We start from the raw sequence: 20,213 nt of genomic DNA, 5'->3' as shown, positions 1-20,213 counted from the left end.
TAAACGCGATTGCCGGTTTTGTGGGTGGAAGGGAAATCGAAGAATCGTTCTTCCGCCGTACTGTGCACAATTTCTATTAAAAATGCATGATCTTGCAGGACAGAGGTCGACATGACTTATAGTCCATTAAAAATCACGCACAATGATCTGAAGAAAAAAGAAGTTTTTTCAAGAATCGCGTCAAAAAAGAAGGGAGAGTCGCCTAAGAATTCGTAGAAATGGGGAATGTGTTATATAGTTGTAATCTTTTCTGAGAGATATATTATTTTAAAAATTATCTTATTATTGATTAAAATTTTTCTTGCTTACACTTTCTTGGAGCATATATTTGAGATATGCATTTGCATCTCTATTTCTAATTTACATATTGGATATATATGTATATAAAAGTATTAGTGTTAAAAACTGTCGAGTTGAATATGGCATTTATTGCAGTGCCAATAACACCGATAAATATGAGCCTGCAGAATTCATGATCTATAACAATGTATGCGTTAAAGAGTTATACTTTTTAATTTCATATAGTATCACTAATATATATGTATATATATTATGAAAAAAAGATAAATGATTCATAAATGCAGGGATATCAAACTTTTAATTTGTACTTATAATATGTGGAAATCTTACGCTTGCGAAGCATTGTAACGAGAGATCCGTCATTTTCCCAACTGTAAGTGTCAAATGTTTCTGCGCTCTTAACATTATGAATAACAGACTACGACTATATTTTGGCTCCAATTCGTACCAAGCGATATTGTAAGCAGTTAATCCTATTGTTTTGCTCTAATGAAAATATAATGTAAAGATTTTACATATATATTTATTACAATTTTCTTGAATTTCGTAAACATGACAATTATAGAATCATTCATTAAGATTGTCATAATTATCGCTAACCTTATTGATCAGATATTCCCCAGCATAACAGAATATGAACGCTTCGATATTTGTCACGCTGTAATACGAAATGGCTCTTATTATCTTTTCTGTCGCGTTCGAATTGCCGACCGCCTGCAATATCGAAACACGTTATACAACAAATGATTTAATACAAGTAGTAGTATCTATCGATCCAATGAGACATAAGAGATTTAATAAGGTAAACATGCGCTGCAAACAATATGTGAAGCGCAATTAAAAGTCAATTAATTTTACAGAATAAATAACTATCTATTTATAATTTATACTCTTTATTATATTTCTCAGTTTTATTTTACTTACCGTTACGATTAAAAATCCTATTAAGCAAATCATTATCGTGTTTGATATAAATTGCATGAACGCAATAAACGTGTACAAACTCTCAACATTTTTCGCAAAGTAAATGATTTTCTGATGTTTCCGAATAATTTTTTTCATTATGATAGCAATAGATTTATGTTTATCTTCCTCGAACATTAACTTCGCTAGCCAGTAATGCAGGATATTTAATTGACCACCTATATGTAGAATCTAAGAAGAAAGATTATCATCTATAAAATAAAATCTCGAATTTAAGAAGCGAGTCAAAAAAATAATGTAACAATTATTAGTGAAATTTTTTTTTAAATGAGCAGGACGGATATTTATAATGTCTGTGTATAAGTTATCTATTTATTAAAATTATCTATATAACTATTTATTTATTTTCTATTTATCAAACTTCTACTATAATTATTATAACATAGAACGTATTATATGTGCTATATGTAGAATATGTTGAATATGTAGAAGTATTATATGCGTGTGTGTGCATTAATTGCATATATTTTTGTGTAACTCACCAAAATTAGCAATAAAGCACTTAGTATACCCAAGGACCAACTACACATGACGAGGTGCATCATTTCCACGATTAACATTATTTTATACGTGTATTGCGTGTTTATGCTGAAAGGAACTTCCATTTTATAAATATGGGGTAGTTCGACCGTAGGATCAGTGATATTGATGTTGGCCAGAATAACGCTCACGCTATACATGATCGGGCCAACTGTATGAAGAGTCATGATTGCATTGGTGATACGATTCGACATCTCCGCTTTGTTTACTGCCTCGTGCATCTCAATATCATTTTTGGCACAATCGTCCCAATCTTCCGCCATCATCGTTAAAGTTTCTTTGAATATTCTATTATACATTACAAATTTAATGACCATCATAAATTAAAAAATCTAAGTTTATTAACTTTGCCCCAAATTTGAGCGTAACAATAAATGCGAGAAAGAAAGGGAGCGTATTAAAAGTATTACAACAGAAATACGTAACTTTTAAATTTAATGAACGTTACGATTTCACATATAATTTAAACAGATAGATTATATTTTCAAATGTGTGAACCAGTATATATGAAATAAAATAACAAAATTATTGTTAGAAACACAAAATAATATATTCTAAGAATAATATATTCTAATATATTTTTGCAAATAGTATTTATTTTACTAACGTCGACGTTGACTGTGAATCGAATTACTCACCGCTGGTTCATCCAAAAGGAAATAATCTTGATTATTATTTTCAAAAATCCTAAGAAGCTACTAAAACAGTCCATCAAGTCGAATGCGTCGTCAGAATGGTAATGTGCCACGAAATATAGATAATGGCAAAATAGAACTATTAATATTGTTACGGTCCAAAATATTCTACAGAATGTAACGCACGATATTTTTGGCCAGATACCGAACAAGATAAGTGCAAATTTTGTCGTACGATTAACAGTGCTTTTATGCATCATAGCTTCGTATCTTGCGTCACTCTCATTCGTGTACATAAAGTATATGTGTACAAACGAGTACACTAAGGTATATATAAATATACTAGCAAAAAGATGCGAAAAAGAAAAAAAGAAATATAATTTCACTTAAATGTATTTATCGAATTGTAGTCCGACGTAGAATCACGAAATATCCACGTGAAGACTGGAAGATTGTGAAGGGTCAGTAAATAAATGCATTGGACGAACGACCAATAGGAGCTTATCAATAGTGCTCATTAAATATTTATATCGTATGGTGAAGTTGCAGTGCGTATTGTAAGCGCGATTGCCGATTTTGTGGATGGAAGGGAAATTGAGGGGCCGTTCTTCCGTCATACTGTATACAATTTGCATTAAAAATGCACGATCTCGCAGGACGGAGGTCGGCTTATAGTCCAAAAATCATGCGCAATGATCTGAAGAAAAACGAAGTCTTTTCAAGAATCAAATCGAGAAGGAAGGGAGAATCGCCTAAGAATTCGAGGAAACCGGAAATGCATTATATTGTGGTAACATTTTCCAAAGATGTAGGTATAGATATAAATACAATATATTATTACATAAATTATCTTATTATTAATTAAATTCTTTTGCTTACACTTTCATGGAGCATATATTTGGAATATGCACTTGCATCTCTATTCATTTGCATTTCTAATGGTTTACATATTGGATATATATATGTATAATATATACTGATATTTTTATATATATAAATGTCAGTGTTAAAAACTGCTGAGATGAATGTGGCATTTATTGCATTGCCAATAATACGGATAAATACGAACCTGCAGAGTTTATTATCTATAACAACGTATGTATCCAAGAATTATACTTCTGAGTTTTGTGTGTGTGTGTGTGTTGTGTGTTTTTTTGTGACACTACCACTAATATATATATATATATATATATATATATATATATATATATATATATATATATATATAATGAGAGATAGAGATAAATATTATATAAATGCAGAGATTTCAAACTTTTAACTTGTGTAATATGTGGAAATCTTACGCTTGCGAAGCATTGTAACGAGAGATCCATCATTTTTCCAACTGTAAGCGTCAAATGTTTCTGCGCTCTCAACATTATGAATAACAAACTACGACTGTATTTAGGCTCCAATTCGTACCAGGCGATATTATACGCAACTAATCCTATTGCTTTGCTCTGATAAAAATATAATATAGAAATTTTATATATTTATTACACACACACACACACAATTATCTCTTTAATTTTATCGTAATCATGACAATCTTAGAATCATTCATCAAGATCGTCATAATTATCGCTAACCTTATTGATCAGATATTCCCCAGCATAACAGAATATAAACGCTTCAAGATTCGTTATGCTATAATACGGAATCGTTCTTACTATCTTTTCCGTCGCATTGGGTTTGCCGAGCGCCTGCAATATCGAAATACGTCATACGACAAATTATTCAACATAGAAGTTATTTCTTATTGGTGCAACAAGACATAAGAAACTCAATTAGATAAACATATGGTGCAAATAATATCAAGCACAATTAATTTTATAGAATAAATAATTATTTTTCTACTTATAATATTTAATATATATCTATTTTATTTTACTCACTGTTACGATTAAAAATCCTACTATGCAAATCATCACCGTATTTGATACAAATTGCATGCACGCAATAAATGTGTACAGACTCTCAACATTTTTTGCAAAGTAAATGATTTTTTGATGTTTCTGAATAATTTTTTTCATTATAATGGCGATAGATTTACATTTATTCTCTTTGAATATCAAGTTCGCTAACCAACAATGCAGGATATTTAATTGGCCACCTATGTGTAGGATCTAAAAAAGAATATTATAATCCATAAAATAAAGCCTCGTATTTAAAAAGTGAATCAAAAAAATAATGTAACTAATACTAATGATAAATTTTATTTAAACGAGCAAGCTGGATATTTATGTCTGTGCATTAGTTATCTAGTTATGTAGTTATTAGAATTATCTATTTATATGAAATTTTATTTATTAGAATTTTATTAAAATTATTACAACATAAAAATGTTATATATGTGCGTGTGTGCGTTTATTAATTGCATAAATTTTTATGTGTAACTCACCAAGATCAGCAGTAAAACATTTATTATACCCAAGGACAAACTACACATGACGAGATGCGTTAATTCCACAATTAACACTATTTTATATGCGTACTGCGTGTTTATGTTAAAAGGAATTTCCATTTTGTAAATGTGGGGTAGTTCAACCGTACGATCGGTGATGTCAACGCTGGCCAGAATAATGCTCACGCCGTATAGGACTGGGCTAAGTGTATGAAGAATCATGATGACATTGGTGATACGATTCGATATCCTCGCTTTATTTAATGCCTCATGCATCTCATTATCATTTTTAGCGCAATCGTTCCAATCTTCTGCCATCATTGTTAAAATTTCGTCGAATATTCTATACATGATGGCACATACGTTACAAATTTAATCATCATCATACATTCTAAAATCTAAGTTTACTAACTTTGTTTCAAATTTGAACGCAACAATAAAATGCAAAAAAGAAAGAGAGCATAAGAAAAATATTACAACAGGAATGTGTAACTTTTAAATTTAATGAACATGACGAACTTATATAAGTACAATTTAATTAGATAGTTTACATTTTGACAAAATGTAAATCAGTATATATGAAATAAAATAATGAAATTATTGTTAGACACAGAATAATATACTTATTCTAATATACTTTCGCATATTATTTATTTTATTATGTATCGAACTTACCGCTGATTCAACCAAAAGAAGATGAAATAGATTATTATTTTCAAAAATCCTAAGAAACTACTGAAACAGTCCATCAAATCGAACACGTCGTTAGAATGGAAATGTGCCAAGAAATATAGATAATGGCAAAATAAAAACATAAATATTGTGACAATCCAAAATATTCTATAGAACATAACGCAGGATATATCTGGCCAAATACCGAGGAAGGTGAGCACAAATTTTGCCGCACGATTAATATTGCTTTTATGCGTCATAACTTCGTATCTTTCGTCACCCTCATTCGTGTACATAAAGTATATGTGTACAGACGAGTACATTAAAGTATATATGAATACATTGGAAAAAAATATATGAAAAAAAAGGAAATACAATTTCGCTTAAATGTGTTTATCGAATTGCAGTCCGACGTAGTATCAAAAAATATACGCGTGAGGCCTGGGAGATTGTGAAGGGTCAAATAAATGCATCTCTGGATGTACGACCAATAGAAGTTGCTCATTAAATATTTTTATCGTACGATGAAGTTTCGTCGTGCTTTGTAAGCATGATTGCCGATTTGGCGGATGGAAAGGAAATCGGGGAGTCGTTCTTCCGCTGTGCTGTCTGCAATTTCCATAAAAAATTTACAACCTCGCAGGATGGAAATCGACTATAGCTTATAGTCTATCGAAAATCATGCGCAATAATCTAAAGTAAAATAAAGAAATTTTCTCAAGAGTCGCATCGAGAAAAAAAGGAGAATTACCCAAGGATTCGTGAAAATCGAGAATACATTTTGTCGTGGTAATCTTTTTTGAAGATACGTATATACTATAGAGATATATTATTTCATAAATTATCTTATTATTAATTGAAATTTTTTGCTAACACTTTCTTGGAGTATATATTTGGAATTACTATATGCGCTTGCATTTCTAACTCTTCTAATGGTTTACATATTGAATATATGTACATAAAAACTTCAGTATTGAAAATTGGCGTGATGAACGTGACATTTACTGCATTGCCAATAACACTGATAAATATGAGCCTGCAGAATTCATGATCTATAACAATGTGTGCATTAAATAATTTAATATACTTTTGAGTTTTATATACTATTACTAATATATAATATATGTAATATAATACTAATATATAATATATGTAATATAATATATAATATATGTAAGAGACAATAACATTGAAACATTTGAGAATGTCTTTTAGACAAATTATGTAATAAATAATACAGGCAAATAAATATAATTTAGAAGAGATGTATAAATATTACACACAATATAACAAACATTTTTTATAAAGACACAATTTTTTCAAATCTCATATAATATGGAAATCTTACGCTTGCGAAGCATTGTAACGAGAGATCCGTCATTTTCCCAACCGTAAGTGTTAATTGTTTCTGCGCTCTCAATATTATAAATAATAAAATACGATTGTATTCAGGCTCCAATTCGTACCAGGCAACATTATATGCAGCTAATCCTATTGCCTTGCTCTGATGAAAGTAATGTAAAGATCTTTCATATATATTTTCCAATTTTTTTAATTTTATCATATTCTTCGTATGACAATCACAGAATCATTCATCAAGAGCGTCATAATTATCACTAACCTTATTGATCAAATATTCCCCAGCATAGCAGAATATGAACGCTTCGACATTTGTTACACTATAGTATGAAATAGCTCTCATTATCTTTTCTGTCGCGTTGGGGTTGCCGAGTGCCTGCCAATATCGAAACATGTCATATGACAAATGATTCAATGTACAAGTAGTAGTATCTATCGGTGCAATGAGACGTAAGATAATCAATAAGACAAACATACGGCGCAAACATAAGCGCGATTAATAATATGACAATTAATTTTTCAGAGAATAAATTTTTAATTTTACAATACTTATAATATTTGTTTTATTTTACTTACTGTTATGATTAAAAATCCTATTATGCAGATCATCATTATGTTGGATATAAATTGCATGAGCGCAATGAATGTGTACAGACTCTCAACATTTTTTGTGAAGTAAATGATTTTCTGATGTTTCCGAATAATTTTCTTCATTATAATGGCGATAGATTTATGCTTATTCTCTTTAGATAGCAATTTCGCTAACCAGTAACGCAGAATATCTATCTGGCCACCTACGTGTAAGATCTAAAAAGAAAAAGGCACATAAAATGAAGACTCGTATTTAAATAACGAATCAAAAAAGTAATAAAAAATTATTAATGGTAATATTTTTTCGAAAACGTGTAGAAGCGATATTTGTCTGTGTAGTTAAATTATCTATGATTTTCTGCTTATTTTTATTAAAATTATTATAATATCGTTAATGTAATGTCATAATATGAGTGTGTGTGTATGTGTGCGCTCGCGCGCTAGTGTTTATTAATTACAAATATTTTTATAACTCACCAAAATTAACAATAAAGCGTTTAATATACCTAAGCCCCAACTACACGTAATGAGATGTATTAATTCCACGATTAACACGATTTTATACGTGCGTTGCGTGTTTATGCTGAAGGGAACTACCGCTTTATAAATGTGGGGTAATTCGATCGTACGATTGGTGACGTCGACATTGGCCAGAATAATGCCGATGCCATAAAAGAGCACAACAACTGTATGAAGAGTTATCATCGCGTTGGCGATATGATTCGACGCCTTCGCTTTGTTTATTACCTCGTGCATCTCAATATCACTCTTGCAATCATTCCAATCTTCCGCCATCATTGTTAAGATTTCGTCGAATAATCTATGGACGATAGCACATACGCGTTGCAAATTTAATTTAACTATTTAACATATATTTAAAAATCTAAGCTTACTAACTTTTTCTCGAAATTAAGCGTAACAATAATAACAGAAAGAAAAAAAGCAATGTAATTTTTAAATTTAATGAATATTCGTGTATAACGTACTCACGCATGTTTAATTCAAGCAGATAGTTTACATTTTAAAATGCCAACCAATATATATCAAATAAAATAACGGACTTATTTTATTATAATAATATACTTATTATAATATACTTTTGCATATCATTTACTTTATTAACTATCGAATTACTCACCGCTGATTTAACCAAAAAAAAGCAAATTTGATCATTAATTTCAAAAATCCTAAGAAGCTAGTGAAACAGTCCATTAAGTCGAACACGTCATCAAAATGATAATGCGTCAAGAAATACAGATAATGGCAAAATAGAACCATTAATATTGTAACAGTCCAAAATATTCTGCAGAACGTAAGGCACGATATATTTGGCCAGATACCAAATAAGATAAGCGCAAATTTTGTCGTACGATTAATGGTGCTTTTATACGTCATAATTTTGTATTTTTCGTTACTTTCGTCCGAGTATCAAGTATATGTAATAATGTAACAAAGTATACCAAGCTATATGAATACACTAGTAGAAAAAATACGGAAAATTAAAAAAGAAATATAAGAAATTTCACGTAAATGTCGAATTGCAGTCCGACGTAGTATCACGAAATATCCGCGTGAAGACTGGGAGATTGTGAAGGGTCAGCAAATGAATTCATCCCTGGCCGTATGATCAATAGAAGCTACTCATTAAATATTTTTATCGTACGATAAAGTTTCAGCGTGCGTTGAAAGCGCGATTGCCGATTTTGCGGATGGAAAGGAAATCGAGGGGTCGTTCTTCCGTACTGTATACAATTTCCATTAAAAATTTACGATCTTGCAGGATGGAAATCGACGATAGCTTATAGTCTATCGGAAATCATGCGCAATGTTCTGAATAAAAACGAAAAAGTCTTTTCAAGAATAGTATCTAAGAGAGAGTCGCCCAAGGATTCGTGAAAATCGAGAATGCATTATATCGTGGTAATCTTTTCCGAAAATGTATACTATATAGATACAATATATTATTACATAAATTGTCTTATTGCTAATTAAAATTTTTTCTTACATTCGAAGTATACATTCGAGATATACTGTGTTACTATGTACATGTGTTTGCATTTCTAATTATTTTTAATGATTTATATATTAGATTTATGTATATATAAAAACTTTGAAAATTAGCAAGATAAATTTGATATTTATTGCATTGCCAATAACATCGACAAATATGATCCTGCAGAATTCATGATCTGTAACAACAAATGTATAAAGAATTTAATAGACTTGTGCATTTCATATAGCATTACTTTAATATATATATAAGACGTATATTTACATATACATATGTAAAAACAATAACATTTAAACAATTAAAATACGGTTGTGAAAATATATTTTAAATACACATACATACAAACTAATGAACGAGCAAATAAATAAATATAAATTTAGAAAAAATATATATAGATATGATGAGATAAATGTTACATGCATACAAACTAATGAACGAACAAATAAATAAATATAAATTTAGAAAAAATATATAGATATGATGAGATAAATGTTATATACATACAAACTAATGAACGAACAAATAAATAAATATAAATTTAGAAAAAATATATATAGATATGATAATATAAATGTTATCATCTAAATAATATATATTTAGATATTACATAAATGCAGAGATTACACATTTTGATTTCGTATAATATATAAAAAATCTTACACTTGCGAAGCATCGTAACGAAAGATCCGTCATTTTTCCAACTGTAAGCGTTAATTGTTTCTGCGCTCTCAATATTATGAATAATAACATACGGTTGTATTCAGGTTTTAATTCGTACCAAGCGATATTGTACACTGCTAATCCTATTGTCTTGCTCTGATAAAAATAATGTAAAGATCTTTCATATATATATTTCAATTTTCTTAATTTTATCATATTCTTCGTATGACAATCACAGAATCCTTCATCAAGATCGATCAAATTATCGCTAACCTTATTACTCAGATATTCCCCAGCATAGCAGAATATGAATGCTTCGATATTTGTCACACTGTAGTAGGAAATTGCTTTCACTATCTTTTCTGTCGCGTTGGGATTGCCGAGCGCCTGTAATATCGAAACACATCATACGACAAACGATTCAACGTACAGTAGTTTCTATCGTCGCACTGACACATATACATAGAAAAATCAATACAGCAAACATGCGATGCAAATACGATGCCAAACGCAATTAATCATTTGACAATTAATTTTACAGAAATAAATAATTTTATTTCAATTTATAATTTTTATCATATAACATCTGTTTTACTTTACTCACTGTTATGATTACAAATCCTATTAGACAAATCATCACCGTGTTCGTTACAAATTGTATAAACGCAATGAATGTATATAGACTTTCAATGTTTTTCGTGAAGTAAATAATTTTCTGGTGTTTCCTAATAATTTTCTTCATCATAATGACAATAGATTTGCGTTTATTCTCCTTGGGTATCAGTTTCGCTAACCAGCAGTGAAGAATATTTATCTGACCACCTATGTGTAGGATCTAAAAAAAAAGAATTATCGCTCACAAAATGAAGACGTATTCAAATCATCGTATTCAAATCGTATTCAAATAACAAGTTGAAAGAAATAACATCTATTAATAATAACTTTTTATACACGCAGAATCGACATTTATAATCTGTTTGTGAATTAGTTATACGTTATCTCTACTGATTTCCATTTATTTTTATTAGAATTATTATAATCTGAGTATGTTTACATGTATTTATTAATTGCAAATATTTTTGTGTGTATCTCACCAAGGTTAACAGTAAAGCATTTAGTATGCCCATCCCCCAACTACATATGAGGACGTGGATTAATTCCACTATTAACACAACTTTATACGTGCGTTCGGTGTTTATGCTGAAAGGAACTTCTATTTTATAAATATGGGGTAGCTTGATCGTACGATCAGTAACGTCGACTTTGGCCAGAATGAGGTCGCCATATAGCAGTACAGCAATTGTGTGAATAGTCATGATTGCATTAGCAATACGATTCGAAATCTTCGCTTTATTTACTGCCTCGTGCATCTCGATATCACTCTTGGCGCAATCGTTCCAATCTTCAGCCATTATTGTTAAAATGTCGTGGAATATTCTATACACGATCGCACATATGTTGCAACTTTAATGACTATCGTATTTAAAATAATTTGAATATACTATATTTAAAAGTCTTAGTTTATTAATTTTGTTTCAAAAATAGCGCAGCAATAAATGCGAAGAAGAAAGAGAGCATATGAAAAATATTACCAAGTGGAATATGTAACTTTTAAATTTAATGAACGCTACGAACTCACACACAATATATGTACATAATTCAAACAGATAGTTTACATTTTAATAAAATGCAAACCAATATATATAAGTAAATATGAAATAAAATAACAAAATTATTGTTATAGATACAGAATAATATATTTATTATAATATACTTTTGAATATTATTCATTAACTGTATATTGAATTACTCACCGTTGATTTAACCAAAAGAAAATGAACGTAATCATTAATTTCAAAAATCCTAAGAAGCCACTGAAACAGTCCATCAAGTCGAACATGTCGTCGGAATGATAATGTGTCAAGAAATATAGATAATGGCAAAATAGAACGATTATTATTGTGACGGTCCAAAATATTCTACAGAACATAACGCAGGATATATCTGGCCAGATACCGAACAAGGTGAGCACAAATTTTGTCGCACGATTAATAGTGCTTTTATGCGTCATAACTTATTTTGTGTATAAAGTACAGCAAAAATAAAGATAATAAATACACTAGACAAATACGTGGAAAGAAAAAGAGAAATATTATTTCTCCTAAATGTATTTGTCGAATGACAGTATCCGAAATAGTATCATGAAATATATGCGTGAAGACTGGGAAATTGTGAGAGGTCAGCAAACGAATACATCCCTGGACGGACGAGCAATAGGAGCTACTCATTAAATATTTTTATCGTACGGTGAATTTGCAGCACGCATTGTAAGCGCAATTGCTTATTTTGCGGATGGAAGGGAAATTGAGGGGCCGTTCTTCCTCTGCATCGTATACAATTTCTATTAAAAATGTACGACCTCGCAAGATAGCGATCGACAACTTATAGTTCATCGAAAATCATGCGCAATGATTTGAAAGAAAACGAAGTAGTTTTTTCAAGAGTCATGTCTAGAAGGAAGGGAGAACTAGCCAAGGATTCGTATTATATCGTGATAGTCTTTTCCGGAGGTGTGTATTATAGATGTAATATTACGTATATTATCTTATTATTAATTAAAATTTTTTTGACTTACACTTTCTTGAAGTATATATTCGATGTGGTGTGGTACTATGCATATGCACTATTTCTAATTATTTCTAATAATTTACATATTGGATTTATATAAAGCATATAAAGCCTTGAAAATTGGCAAGATGGATGTGGTATTTATTGCATCGCCAATAGCACCGACAAATATGATCCTGCAGAATTCATGATCTATAACAAAATGTGCATCAAAGAATTTAATATATTTATGAATTTTATATATCACCATTAATATATCCATATATATATATATAAGACAATATATTTAAAGAACTAAGATATATTGTTGTGAGAAAGTATCTTAAATACACATACATACACACATTATATAATGAAGGATAAAACAAATATGTAAATGTAAATTTAAAAAAAATATATATATATATTGCGATAAATATTATCATAAATGGTATATATATATAATGCAGCGATTACATGCAACGATTTTGATCTTGTTGATAATATGTGAATCTTACGCTTGCGAAGCATTGTAACGAGAGATCTGTCATTTTCCCAACTGTAAGTGTCAATTGTTTCTGTGCTCTTAATATTATGAATAAAAGAATACGATTGTATTCAGGCTCCAATTCGTACCATGAAATATTATATGCAGCTAATCCTATTGCTTTGCTCTAATAAAAATATATTATAGAGATCTTACATATATATCTTACGTATATATATTACAGATTTTTCGAATTTTATCGTAATATTCATATGACAATCAAAATCACTTATTAAGATCATTATAATTATTGTCAACCTTGTTAATTAAATATTCTCCAGCATAGCAAAATATGAATGCTTCCATATTTGTCACGCTGTAGTATGAAATGGCTTTCACTATCTTTTTTGTCGCGTTAGGATCACCGAGTGCCTATAATATCGAAATATGTCATACGATAAAAGACTGTACAAGTAGATGTTTCTGTCGGTGCAATAAAATATATATGAAAGATAAGGTAAACAACGTTGCAAACACAATGTCGAACGCGATTCATGTGACAATTAATTTTGTAGAATAAATAATTATTTCTGCTTATAATATTTAATCTTATAATATCCGTTTTATTTTACTCACTGTTATAATTAAAAATCCTATTAAGCAAATCATCACCGTGTTTGATACAAATTGTATGAACGCAATGAATGTATATAGACTTTCAATGTTTTTCGTGAAGTAAATGATTTTCTGATGTTTCCGAATAATTCTTTTCATCATAATGGCGATAGATTTATTCTCTTTAGATATCAATTCCGCTAACCAGTAACGCAGAATATTTATTTGGCCACCTACGTGTAAGATCTACAAAGAAAAAGGATTATCGCACATAAAATGAAGACTCGTATTCAAATAACGAGTTGAAAAAAATAATATAACAACTATTAGTAGAGCACTAGAAAAGTAGGTATTCTCGTTCCGCCATTGATTGTACATACATAGATCGAAAGGCGTATGTATGTACAATCAATGCGTATTGACATATATGGAAACATACCTAACCTTTCATGCTAGTTGGGAGAAAAATGGCGGAACGAGAATATTCATATTGATAGAGCCTTACTATTAGTAATAATTTTTTTTATACGCACAGAAGCGATACTTTCAATGTCTGTATATTAATTATAAGGTATCTCTACTGGTTTTCTTTATTCTCTACATTTCTTTTTATTTTCATTATAATTATTATAATGTGAAAATATGTATGTATGCGTTTATTAATTGCATATTTTTGTGTGTAACTCACCAAGGTTAGCAGTAAAGCATTTAGTGTACCCATGCCCCAACTACACACGAGGAGATGTATTAATTCTACGATTAATACGACTTTATACGTGTGTTGCGTGTTTATGCTGAAAGGAACTTCTATTTTATAAATGTGGGGTAGATTGATCGTACGATCGGTAACATCGACTTTGGCCAGAATAAGGTCACCATATAACAGTACAGCAACTGTGTGAATAATCATGATCACGTTGGTAATACGATTCGATGTCTTTGCTTTATTTACTGCCTCATGCATCTCGATATCATTTTTAGCGCAATCGTTCCAATCTTCCGTCATCATCGTCAAAATTTCGTGGAATATTCTATGTATGATTGCACATACATTGCAAATTTAATGATCATCGTACACTTAAAAATCTTTGTTATTTACTTTGTCTCAAAATTGAGCGCATCAATAAATGTAAGAAAGAAAGAGAGCATATGAAAAATGTTGCAATACGTGGAATATATAACTTTTTTTTTAAATTTAATGAACGTTATAAATTTACTTATGCATAATTCAATGAGATAATTTACATTTCAATAAAACACAAACCAATTTTTAAAATAAAATAACGAAATTATTGTTAGACACAAAATAATATACTTATTATAATATACTTTTTCATATCGTCTATTTTATTAACTCTATATCGAATTAAACTCACCGCTGATTCAACCAAAAGAAAATGATCTTGATCATTAATTTAAGAAATCCTAAGAAGTTACTGAAACAGTCCATCAAATCGAACACATCGTCAGAATGGTGATGTGTCAACAAATATGGATAATGGCAAAATAGAACGATTACTATTGTGACGGTCCAAAATATTCTGGAGAATATAACGTACGATATATCTGGCCAGATACCGAACAAAATGAGCACAAATTTTGTCATACGATTAATTGTGTTTTTACGCGTCATATTATTATTATTATTATATTTTTTCGTCGCTCTCGCCCGTATACATTAAGTATATATGTAGCGTTTGTGTATAGAGTATACAGTTGGTGTATATATATATACACCAAGGTATATATATATAACTACACTAGACAAAAACACGTGGAAAGAAAAAGAGAAATATTATTTCGTCTAAATATTTGCCGAATGATAGTTTGACGTAATATCACGTAATATTTGCGTGAAGACTGGTGAGAAGTCAGCAAACGAATGCATCCCTGGACGGACGATCGTAGCAGCTGCTCATTAAATATTTTTATCGTACAGTGAATTTGCAGCGCATATTGTAAGCGCGATTGCCTATTTTGCGGATGGAAAAGAAATCGAGGGGCCGTTCTTCCCCGTACCGTACACAATTTCTATTAAAAATGTACAACCTCGCAGTATGGAGATCAACAGCTTATAGTTCATTGAAAATCATGCGCAATGATCTGAAGAAAAACGAAGTAGTCTTTTCAAGAGTCGCGTTGAGAAGAAAGGAAGAGCCATCCGAGAATTCGTGAAAATCGAAAATTATGCATCATATCGTAGTAATCTTTTCCAAAGATGTATGTTATAGGTATATGTAAATTATCTTATTACTAATTAAAATTTTTTTGGCTTGCACTTTTTTGGAGTGTACATTTGGGATATGCTGTGTTACTATGTATATGCACTTGCATTTCTAATTATTTCTAATGATTTACATATTAGATTTATATATATATATATATATATATATATATATATATATATATATAAAATCTATCAAAATTGGCGAGATGAATATTGTATTTATTGCATCGCCAATAACACCGACAAATCCATGAATGATAATATGTCAAGAAATATAGATGATGGCAAAATAGAACGATTAGTATTGTGATGCTCCAAAATATTCTACAGAACATAACGTATGATATATTTGGCCAGATACCAAACAAAGTGAGCACAAATTTTGTCGTACGATTAATAGTGCTTTTACGCGTCATAATTTTGTTGCTCTCGTCCATGTATATGTCAAGTATATGTCTACAAACGAGTATATCAAATATATATGAATGCACTAGAAAAAATACACGGAAAAGAAAAAGAGAAATATTATGTCGGAAAAGAAAAAGAGAAATATTATTTCGTCTAAATATATTTGTCAAATGATAGCGCGATGTAGTATCACGAAATATTCGCGTAAAGACTGGCAGATTGTGAGTGGTCAGTAAATGAATGCATCCATGAGTGAGCGACCAGTAGAAGTTGCTTATTAAATATTTTTATCGCATCGCGTGCGTACTACAAACGCATCTGTCGTTGTTTTTCTCTATTTCGATAATTGAATGGAAAAAAAAATGAAATATATTTTCCTTTCCTTTTCGTTTGTCGGTGTCGTGTTCGCGAATTGCTCTTGCCTTAAATATGCAATGATTTATGCAGGATGTAGGCAAGACGATGTATGTCCAATGGTGAATCACATTTCGGAAAAGTTTTGAAATCTAATGGATGAAGAAACTTCGAGGAAAGAATTTAAAATTAAATTACAAACATGTGTGTGCACGTTTTTGCATGTAATATTCGAATTATATAATATTTTTTTTGTAATATTCATTTCTATGTTATAGCAATATTTAGCAAGAAATCAATAACTGGATATTGGAGATTGATAAAAGCAAAGACAAGCTGTTTATTATAAAATGAAGCTAAAGTATTGCGCAACATATTGTAGGACATGATTTAATAAAGTATCAATATTGGAGAGATATTTATTCGATAAATATTAATCTCTTTTCGACTTTGCTTTTTTTATCTAATTTTAACTAGGTGTACATTATATTTAAATTTGGGATTATATAATTTAGAATGCCTACTTGCTCTTAAATTACTTTCATACCATGTTATTTAAATTATTATTTTTACTTTAGTGAATATATTGAGAAAAATAGCTTGTGTATTTCGTGTTACATATTTTTCTACTTAACGTTTTACATTTCATCGTGCTTTATTACAAGTACGATGAATTGGATATGATCTTTTTATTGCATTGCCAACATTACCGATAAATATGATCCCGAAGCATTCATGATCTATAACAATATTATTTTTTGTATTATAAAAGAATATAAATATATTTTTAGTTATAAATGTTTATAAAAAAATGTATATAAAAATTTATAATTATATATACATATATATATATATATATATATATATATAATTATAAAGAATATATAATTATTAAGAAAACAGTATTTAAAAAGTGCTTACTGATATTACATATAATTAACTATATAAAAAAATATATATCATAAAAAAATAAAGTTACGTAAATACATTCTAGAAAAATATTTCATGCACATTATATGCAATTCTTGTGCAAAATTATCTCATGCCATATGCATTCTTACACTTGCAAAATATTCTAAAGAGAGATTCGTCAACTTTCCAACAGTAAGCGTCAGTTGCTTTTGCGATCTTAATATTATAAATAATAAAATACGAGTCTCTTGAGGCTTTAAATTGTACCATGCGGAATTGTATGCTGCGATTCCGATCGCTTTACTCTATCAAAAGTAATGAAAATATTTTTACTAACCTATTTTGTTATGTATACTATCATACTATATCACATTTTTAATAATATATTTTTACACTGTTTTTTATTAATATAATTAGTCTAATAATATCCATTATTAATACTTCATTGTTGTTATAAATATCACCTTTATAATCGCTAACCTTGTTATTCAGATATTCTCCAGCAAAGCAGAATATAAAGGCTTCGAGATTCGTTATAGCGTAAAATAAGAGAGATCTTATTATCTTTTCTGTCGCGTCGGGCGTACCAATCGCCTGTAATATTAACATGATACGCAAGAGAATTTTTAGTTTGCTTGCATAAAATTGTAAATAATTGATATTTCGTCTATGTTGTAAAATGTAACGAAATCAATTAAATTAATAATTACAGCAAAAATAACAGCAATTTTCTGAATAGTATTTTAATTTCAATTCTTTACTCACGCTTACGATGAGAAATGCCAGGGAGCAAATCATTATCGTGTTCGATGCGAACTGTAATAGCGCGATATACGTGTATAGATTCTCGACTTTCTCCGAGAAGTTAATGATTCTTTGATGCTTTTCGATGATTTGATTTATAGTGAATATAGTGCGTTTTTGTACGCTCTCATTTGATGTGAAATCCATCAACCAGCTATACAATATATTCATTTGCCCACCTATATGTAAGACCTGTAAATAAGAAATCTCTGTATGTATTCTAAAATCATTACAATTCGCGAACGCTCTATATTCGAGCATTAAACAGAAATTATGTAGTACGAGGCGTAAAAGAATCCTCAAAAGATTTACTTGCTATCATGAGAATTATATATATCGTTTGCAATATAATGTTAATGTAACGCACCAAAGTTAAGAGCAAAGCATTTACAGCACCGGCAGCCCAGCTGCACATGATAACATACACGAATTGCGCAATTACGACCATTTTATATACTCTTTGCGTGTTTACATCGAAGGGGAGTTCCATTTTATGGATGTAGGGTGGCTGGGACGTGCGATCGGTGATATCGACATTGGCCAGGATGATTCGTGTGCCATACGCAACGACGCTTAACGTGTGCAAGAGGAGCATTGCGTTAGTGATACGCTCACACAATTTCGCTTTACATATTGTCTCTTGCATGCCAATCTCACTGTTGACGCAATCGTGCCAGTCTTTCGTCATCATTGCCAATGTCTTGATGAATTCTCTGTGTAAATGATTGCATTTATCAATTATATCGATTACAAAAAATCATTTCAGTCCTCAAAGAGCTCCAAATATTATGGAGCAACTCTTACAAATATTAAAATTATAAAATTATAAAATATTTCAACATCGAAAATATTAAAATTTTAATATTTTTGTAATTTTAGCTTTTCTTAATTCTTCTAATTTTTCTTTTGTAAAATTAAGCAACAACATGTGGTATGTATATATTGTAAAATTATTAAATATAATTGTATATTCCAACATGTAATTTAATAGATGAAATAATGCAATTAATTGAATCAACAAATAAATTGTAGATTCTGATAATTGCGAACAAACATCATATTTAAATATAACTTAATATATAAAAGATTAATATTGTAAAAGATATTTATACATCGATCGTACTTACCGCTGATTCAACCAAAATGCAATAAACTTGGTCATCACTTTTGTATATGCTAGAAAGCTACTTAAACAGTCCATTAAATTGAAAAGGTCGTCGGAATAGAAATGTATTAGAAGATATTGGTAATGATAGAATTGAACAATTATTATCGAAATGATCCAAAATATTCTGCAAAGTAGAATGCACGAAGTACCTGGCCATATTCCGAACAAAGTAAACAAAACTTCTATCGTGCGATTAATCGAACTATTGCGAATCATAATTATTTTCTAATTCCTCTCTTTTTATACGAACGAATGCATAAGAAGTATATAAATGCAACAAATGCTATAGTAAAATAAAGAAAATATACTTCTACCAAACGTATATCTTAACGACAAATTGAGAGATATGTATCACAGAATTGCTGCGTAAAGACTGAATGATCCCGAGAGATCATTATACGATCGTATATGGACTGTGTCGACCAGTGAAGCTCTTCATTAAATATTTTTATCATTGCATGCAGACCCTCCCACA

The 20,213-nt window shown here is 29.9% G+C and overlaps 5 protein-coding genes across 5 annotated transcripts; all 5 read right to left on the bottom strand.

Moving 5' to 3' along the window:
• Nucleotides 1–426: 426 nt before the first annotated feature.
• Nucleotides 427–2,755, bottom strand: LOC145969116 (odorant receptor 13a-like). Its single transcript, XM_083094970.1, has 6 exons — nucleotides 2,463–2,755; nucleotides 1,767–2,112; nucleotides 1,225–1,455; nucleotides 901–1,014; nucleotides 631–786; nucleotides 427–477 (listed from the first exon to the last, which is right to left on the bottom strand). The coding sequence occupies exons 1-6, from the start codon at nucleotides 2,753–2,755 to the stop codon at nucleotides 427–429; spliced, it is 1,191 nt and encodes a 396-aa protein (XP_082951096.1).
• Nucleotides 2,756–3,308: 553 nt separating this feature from the next.
• LOC145968081 (odorant receptor 13a-like) lies at nucleotides 3,309–5,956 on the bottom strand. The gene is made up of 6 exons (XM_083093321.1): nucleotides 5,539–5,956; nucleotides 4,861–5,206; nucleotides 4,355–4,585; nucleotides 4,049–4,162; nucleotides 3,764–3,919; nucleotides 3,309–3,544 (listed from the first exon to the last, which is right to left on the bottom strand). Exons 1-6 carry the CDS (start codon nucleotides 5,856–5,858, stop codon nucleotides 3,494–3,496), a joined length of 1,218 nt encoding a protein of 405 aa, XP_082949447.1. The 5' UTR covers nucleotides 5,859–5,956; the 3' UTR covers nucleotides 3,309–3,493.
• A 580-nt stretch (nucleotides 5,957–6,536) lies between these two features.
• On the bottom strand, nucleotides 6,537–12,190 carry LOC145969115 (uncharacterized). The gene is made up of 11 exons (XM_083094969.1): nucleotides 11,971–12,190; nucleotides 11,251–11,593; nucleotides 10,761–10,991; nucleotides 10,430–10,543; nucleotides 10,157–10,312; nucleotides 9,643–9,674; nucleotides 7,963–8,305; nucleotides 7,471–7,701; nucleotides 7,157–7,270; nucleotides 6,884–7,039; nucleotides 6,537–6,587 (listed from the first exon to the last, which is right to left on the bottom strand). Exons 1-11 carry the CDS (start codon nucleotides 12,144–12,146, stop codon nucleotides 6,537–6,539), a joined length of 1,947 nt encoding a protein of 648 aa, XP_082951095.1. The 5' UTR covers nucleotides 12,147–12,190.
• Nucleotides 12,191–12,925: 735 nt separating this feature from the next.
• On the bottom strand, nucleotides 12,926–15,498 carry LOC145968080 (odorant receptor 13a-like). The gene is made up of 6 exons (XM_083093320.1): nucleotides 15,242–15,498; nucleotides 14,554–14,896; nucleotides 13,887–14,111; nucleotides 13,569–13,682; nucleotides 13,282–13,437; nucleotides 12,926–12,976 (listed from the first exon to the last, which is right to left on the bottom strand). Exons 1-6 carry the CDS (start codon nucleotides 15,496–15,498, stop codon nucleotides 12,926–12,928), a joined length of 1,146 nt encoding a protein of 381 aa, XP_082949446.1.
• A 1,805-nt stretch (nucleotides 15,499–17,303) lies between these two features.
• Nucleotides 17,304–20,060, bottom strand: LOC145968079 (odorant receptor 4-like). Its single transcript, XM_083093319.1, has 6 exons — nucleotides 19,698–20,060; nucleotides 18,938–19,283; nucleotides 18,532–18,762; nucleotides 18,247–18,360; nucleotides 17,916–18,071; nucleotides 17,304–17,594 (listed from the first exon to the last, which is right to left on the bottom strand). The coding sequence occupies exons 1-6, from the start codon at nucleotides 19,952–19,954 to the stop codon at nucleotides 17,544–17,546; spliced, it is 1,155 nt and encodes a 384-aa protein (XP_082949445.1). The 5' UTR covers nucleotides 19,955–20,060; the 3' UTR covers nucleotides 17,304–17,543.
• Between the last annotated feature and the right edge of the window lie 153 nt (nucleotides 20,061–20,213).

The sequence above is a fragment of the Camponotus vicinus genome, unplaced genomic scaffold (assembly GCF_025532165.1).
Source record: "Camponotus vicinus isolate PSW18456_S1 unplaced genomic scaffold, iyCamVici1.0 SCAF_3, whole genome shotgun sequence".
NCBI classification, from domain to species: domain Eukaryota; kingdom Metazoa; phylum Arthropoda; class Insecta; order Hymenoptera; family Formicidae; genus Camponotus; species Camponotus vicinus.
The sequence above is the reverse complement of the archived record's forward strand: the minus strand, read 5'-3'. Positions and strand labels throughout refer to the sequence as shown.

Bases quoted from the DNA above. Each gene is read 5' to 3' on its own strand.
- LOC145969116 (XM_083094970.1), bottom strand. From the start codon at position 2,755: ATGTACACGAATGAGAGTGACGCAAGATACGAAGCTATGATGCATAAA. The intron at 1,015-1,224 runs GTAAGTAAAATA...TCGATATTGCAG, and splicing joins TAGGATTTTTAATCGTAACG to GCGGTCGGCAATTCGAACGC. The intron at 787-900 runs GTTAGCGATAAT...TATTTTCATTAG, and splicing joins GGGAATATCTGATCAATAAG to AGCAAAACAATAGGATTAAC.
- LOC145968081 (XM_083093321.1), bottom strand. From the start codon at position 5,858: ATGTACTCGTCTGTACACATATACTTTATGTACACGAATGAGGGTGAC. The intron at 4,586-4,860 runs GTGAGTTACACA...ATTCTTTTTTAG, and splicing joins ATGTTTTACTGCTGATCTTG to ATCCTACACATAGGTGGCCA. The intron at 4,163-4,354 runs GTGAGTAAAATA...TCGATATTGCAG, and splicing joins TAGGATTTTTAATCGTAACA to GCGCTCGGCAAACCCAATGC.
- LOC145969115 (XM_083094969.1), bottom strand. From the start codon at position 12,146: ATGTTCTGTAGAATATTTTGGACCGTCACAATAATAATCGTTCTATTT. The intron at 10,313-10,429 runs GTTAGCGATAAT...TATTTTTATCAG, and splicing joins GGGAATATCTGAGTAATAAG to AGCAAGACAATAGGATTAGC. The intron at 7,271-7,470 runs GTAAGTAAAATA...CGATATTGGCAG, and splicing joins TAGGATTTTTAATCATAACA to GCACTCGGCAACCCCAACGC.
- LOC145968080 (XM_083093320.1), bottom strand. From the start codon at position 15,498: ATGACGCGTAAAAACACAATTAATCGTATGACAAAATTTGTGCTCATT. The intron at 14,897-15,241 runs GTGAGTTTAATT...AATCATACATAG, and splicing joins TTCTTTTGGTTGAATCAGCG to AATATTCCACGAAATTTTGA. The intron at 12,977-13,281 runs GTAAGATTCACA...ATTTTGTTATAG, and splicing joins CGTTACAATGCTTCGCAAGC to ATCATGAATTCTGCAGGATC.
- LOC145968079 (XM_083093319.1), bottom strand. From the start codon at position 19,954: ATGATTCGCAATAGTTCGATTAATCGCACGATAGAAGTTTTGTTTACT. The intron at 19,284-19,697 runs GTAAGTACGATC...TCATTTACACAG, and splicing joins GCATTTTGGTTGAATCAGCG to AGAATTCATCAAGACATTGG. The intron at 17,595-17,915 runs GTAAGAATGCAT...ATATTGTTATAG, and splicing joins CTTTAGAATATTTTGCAAGT to ATCATGAATGCTTCGGGATC.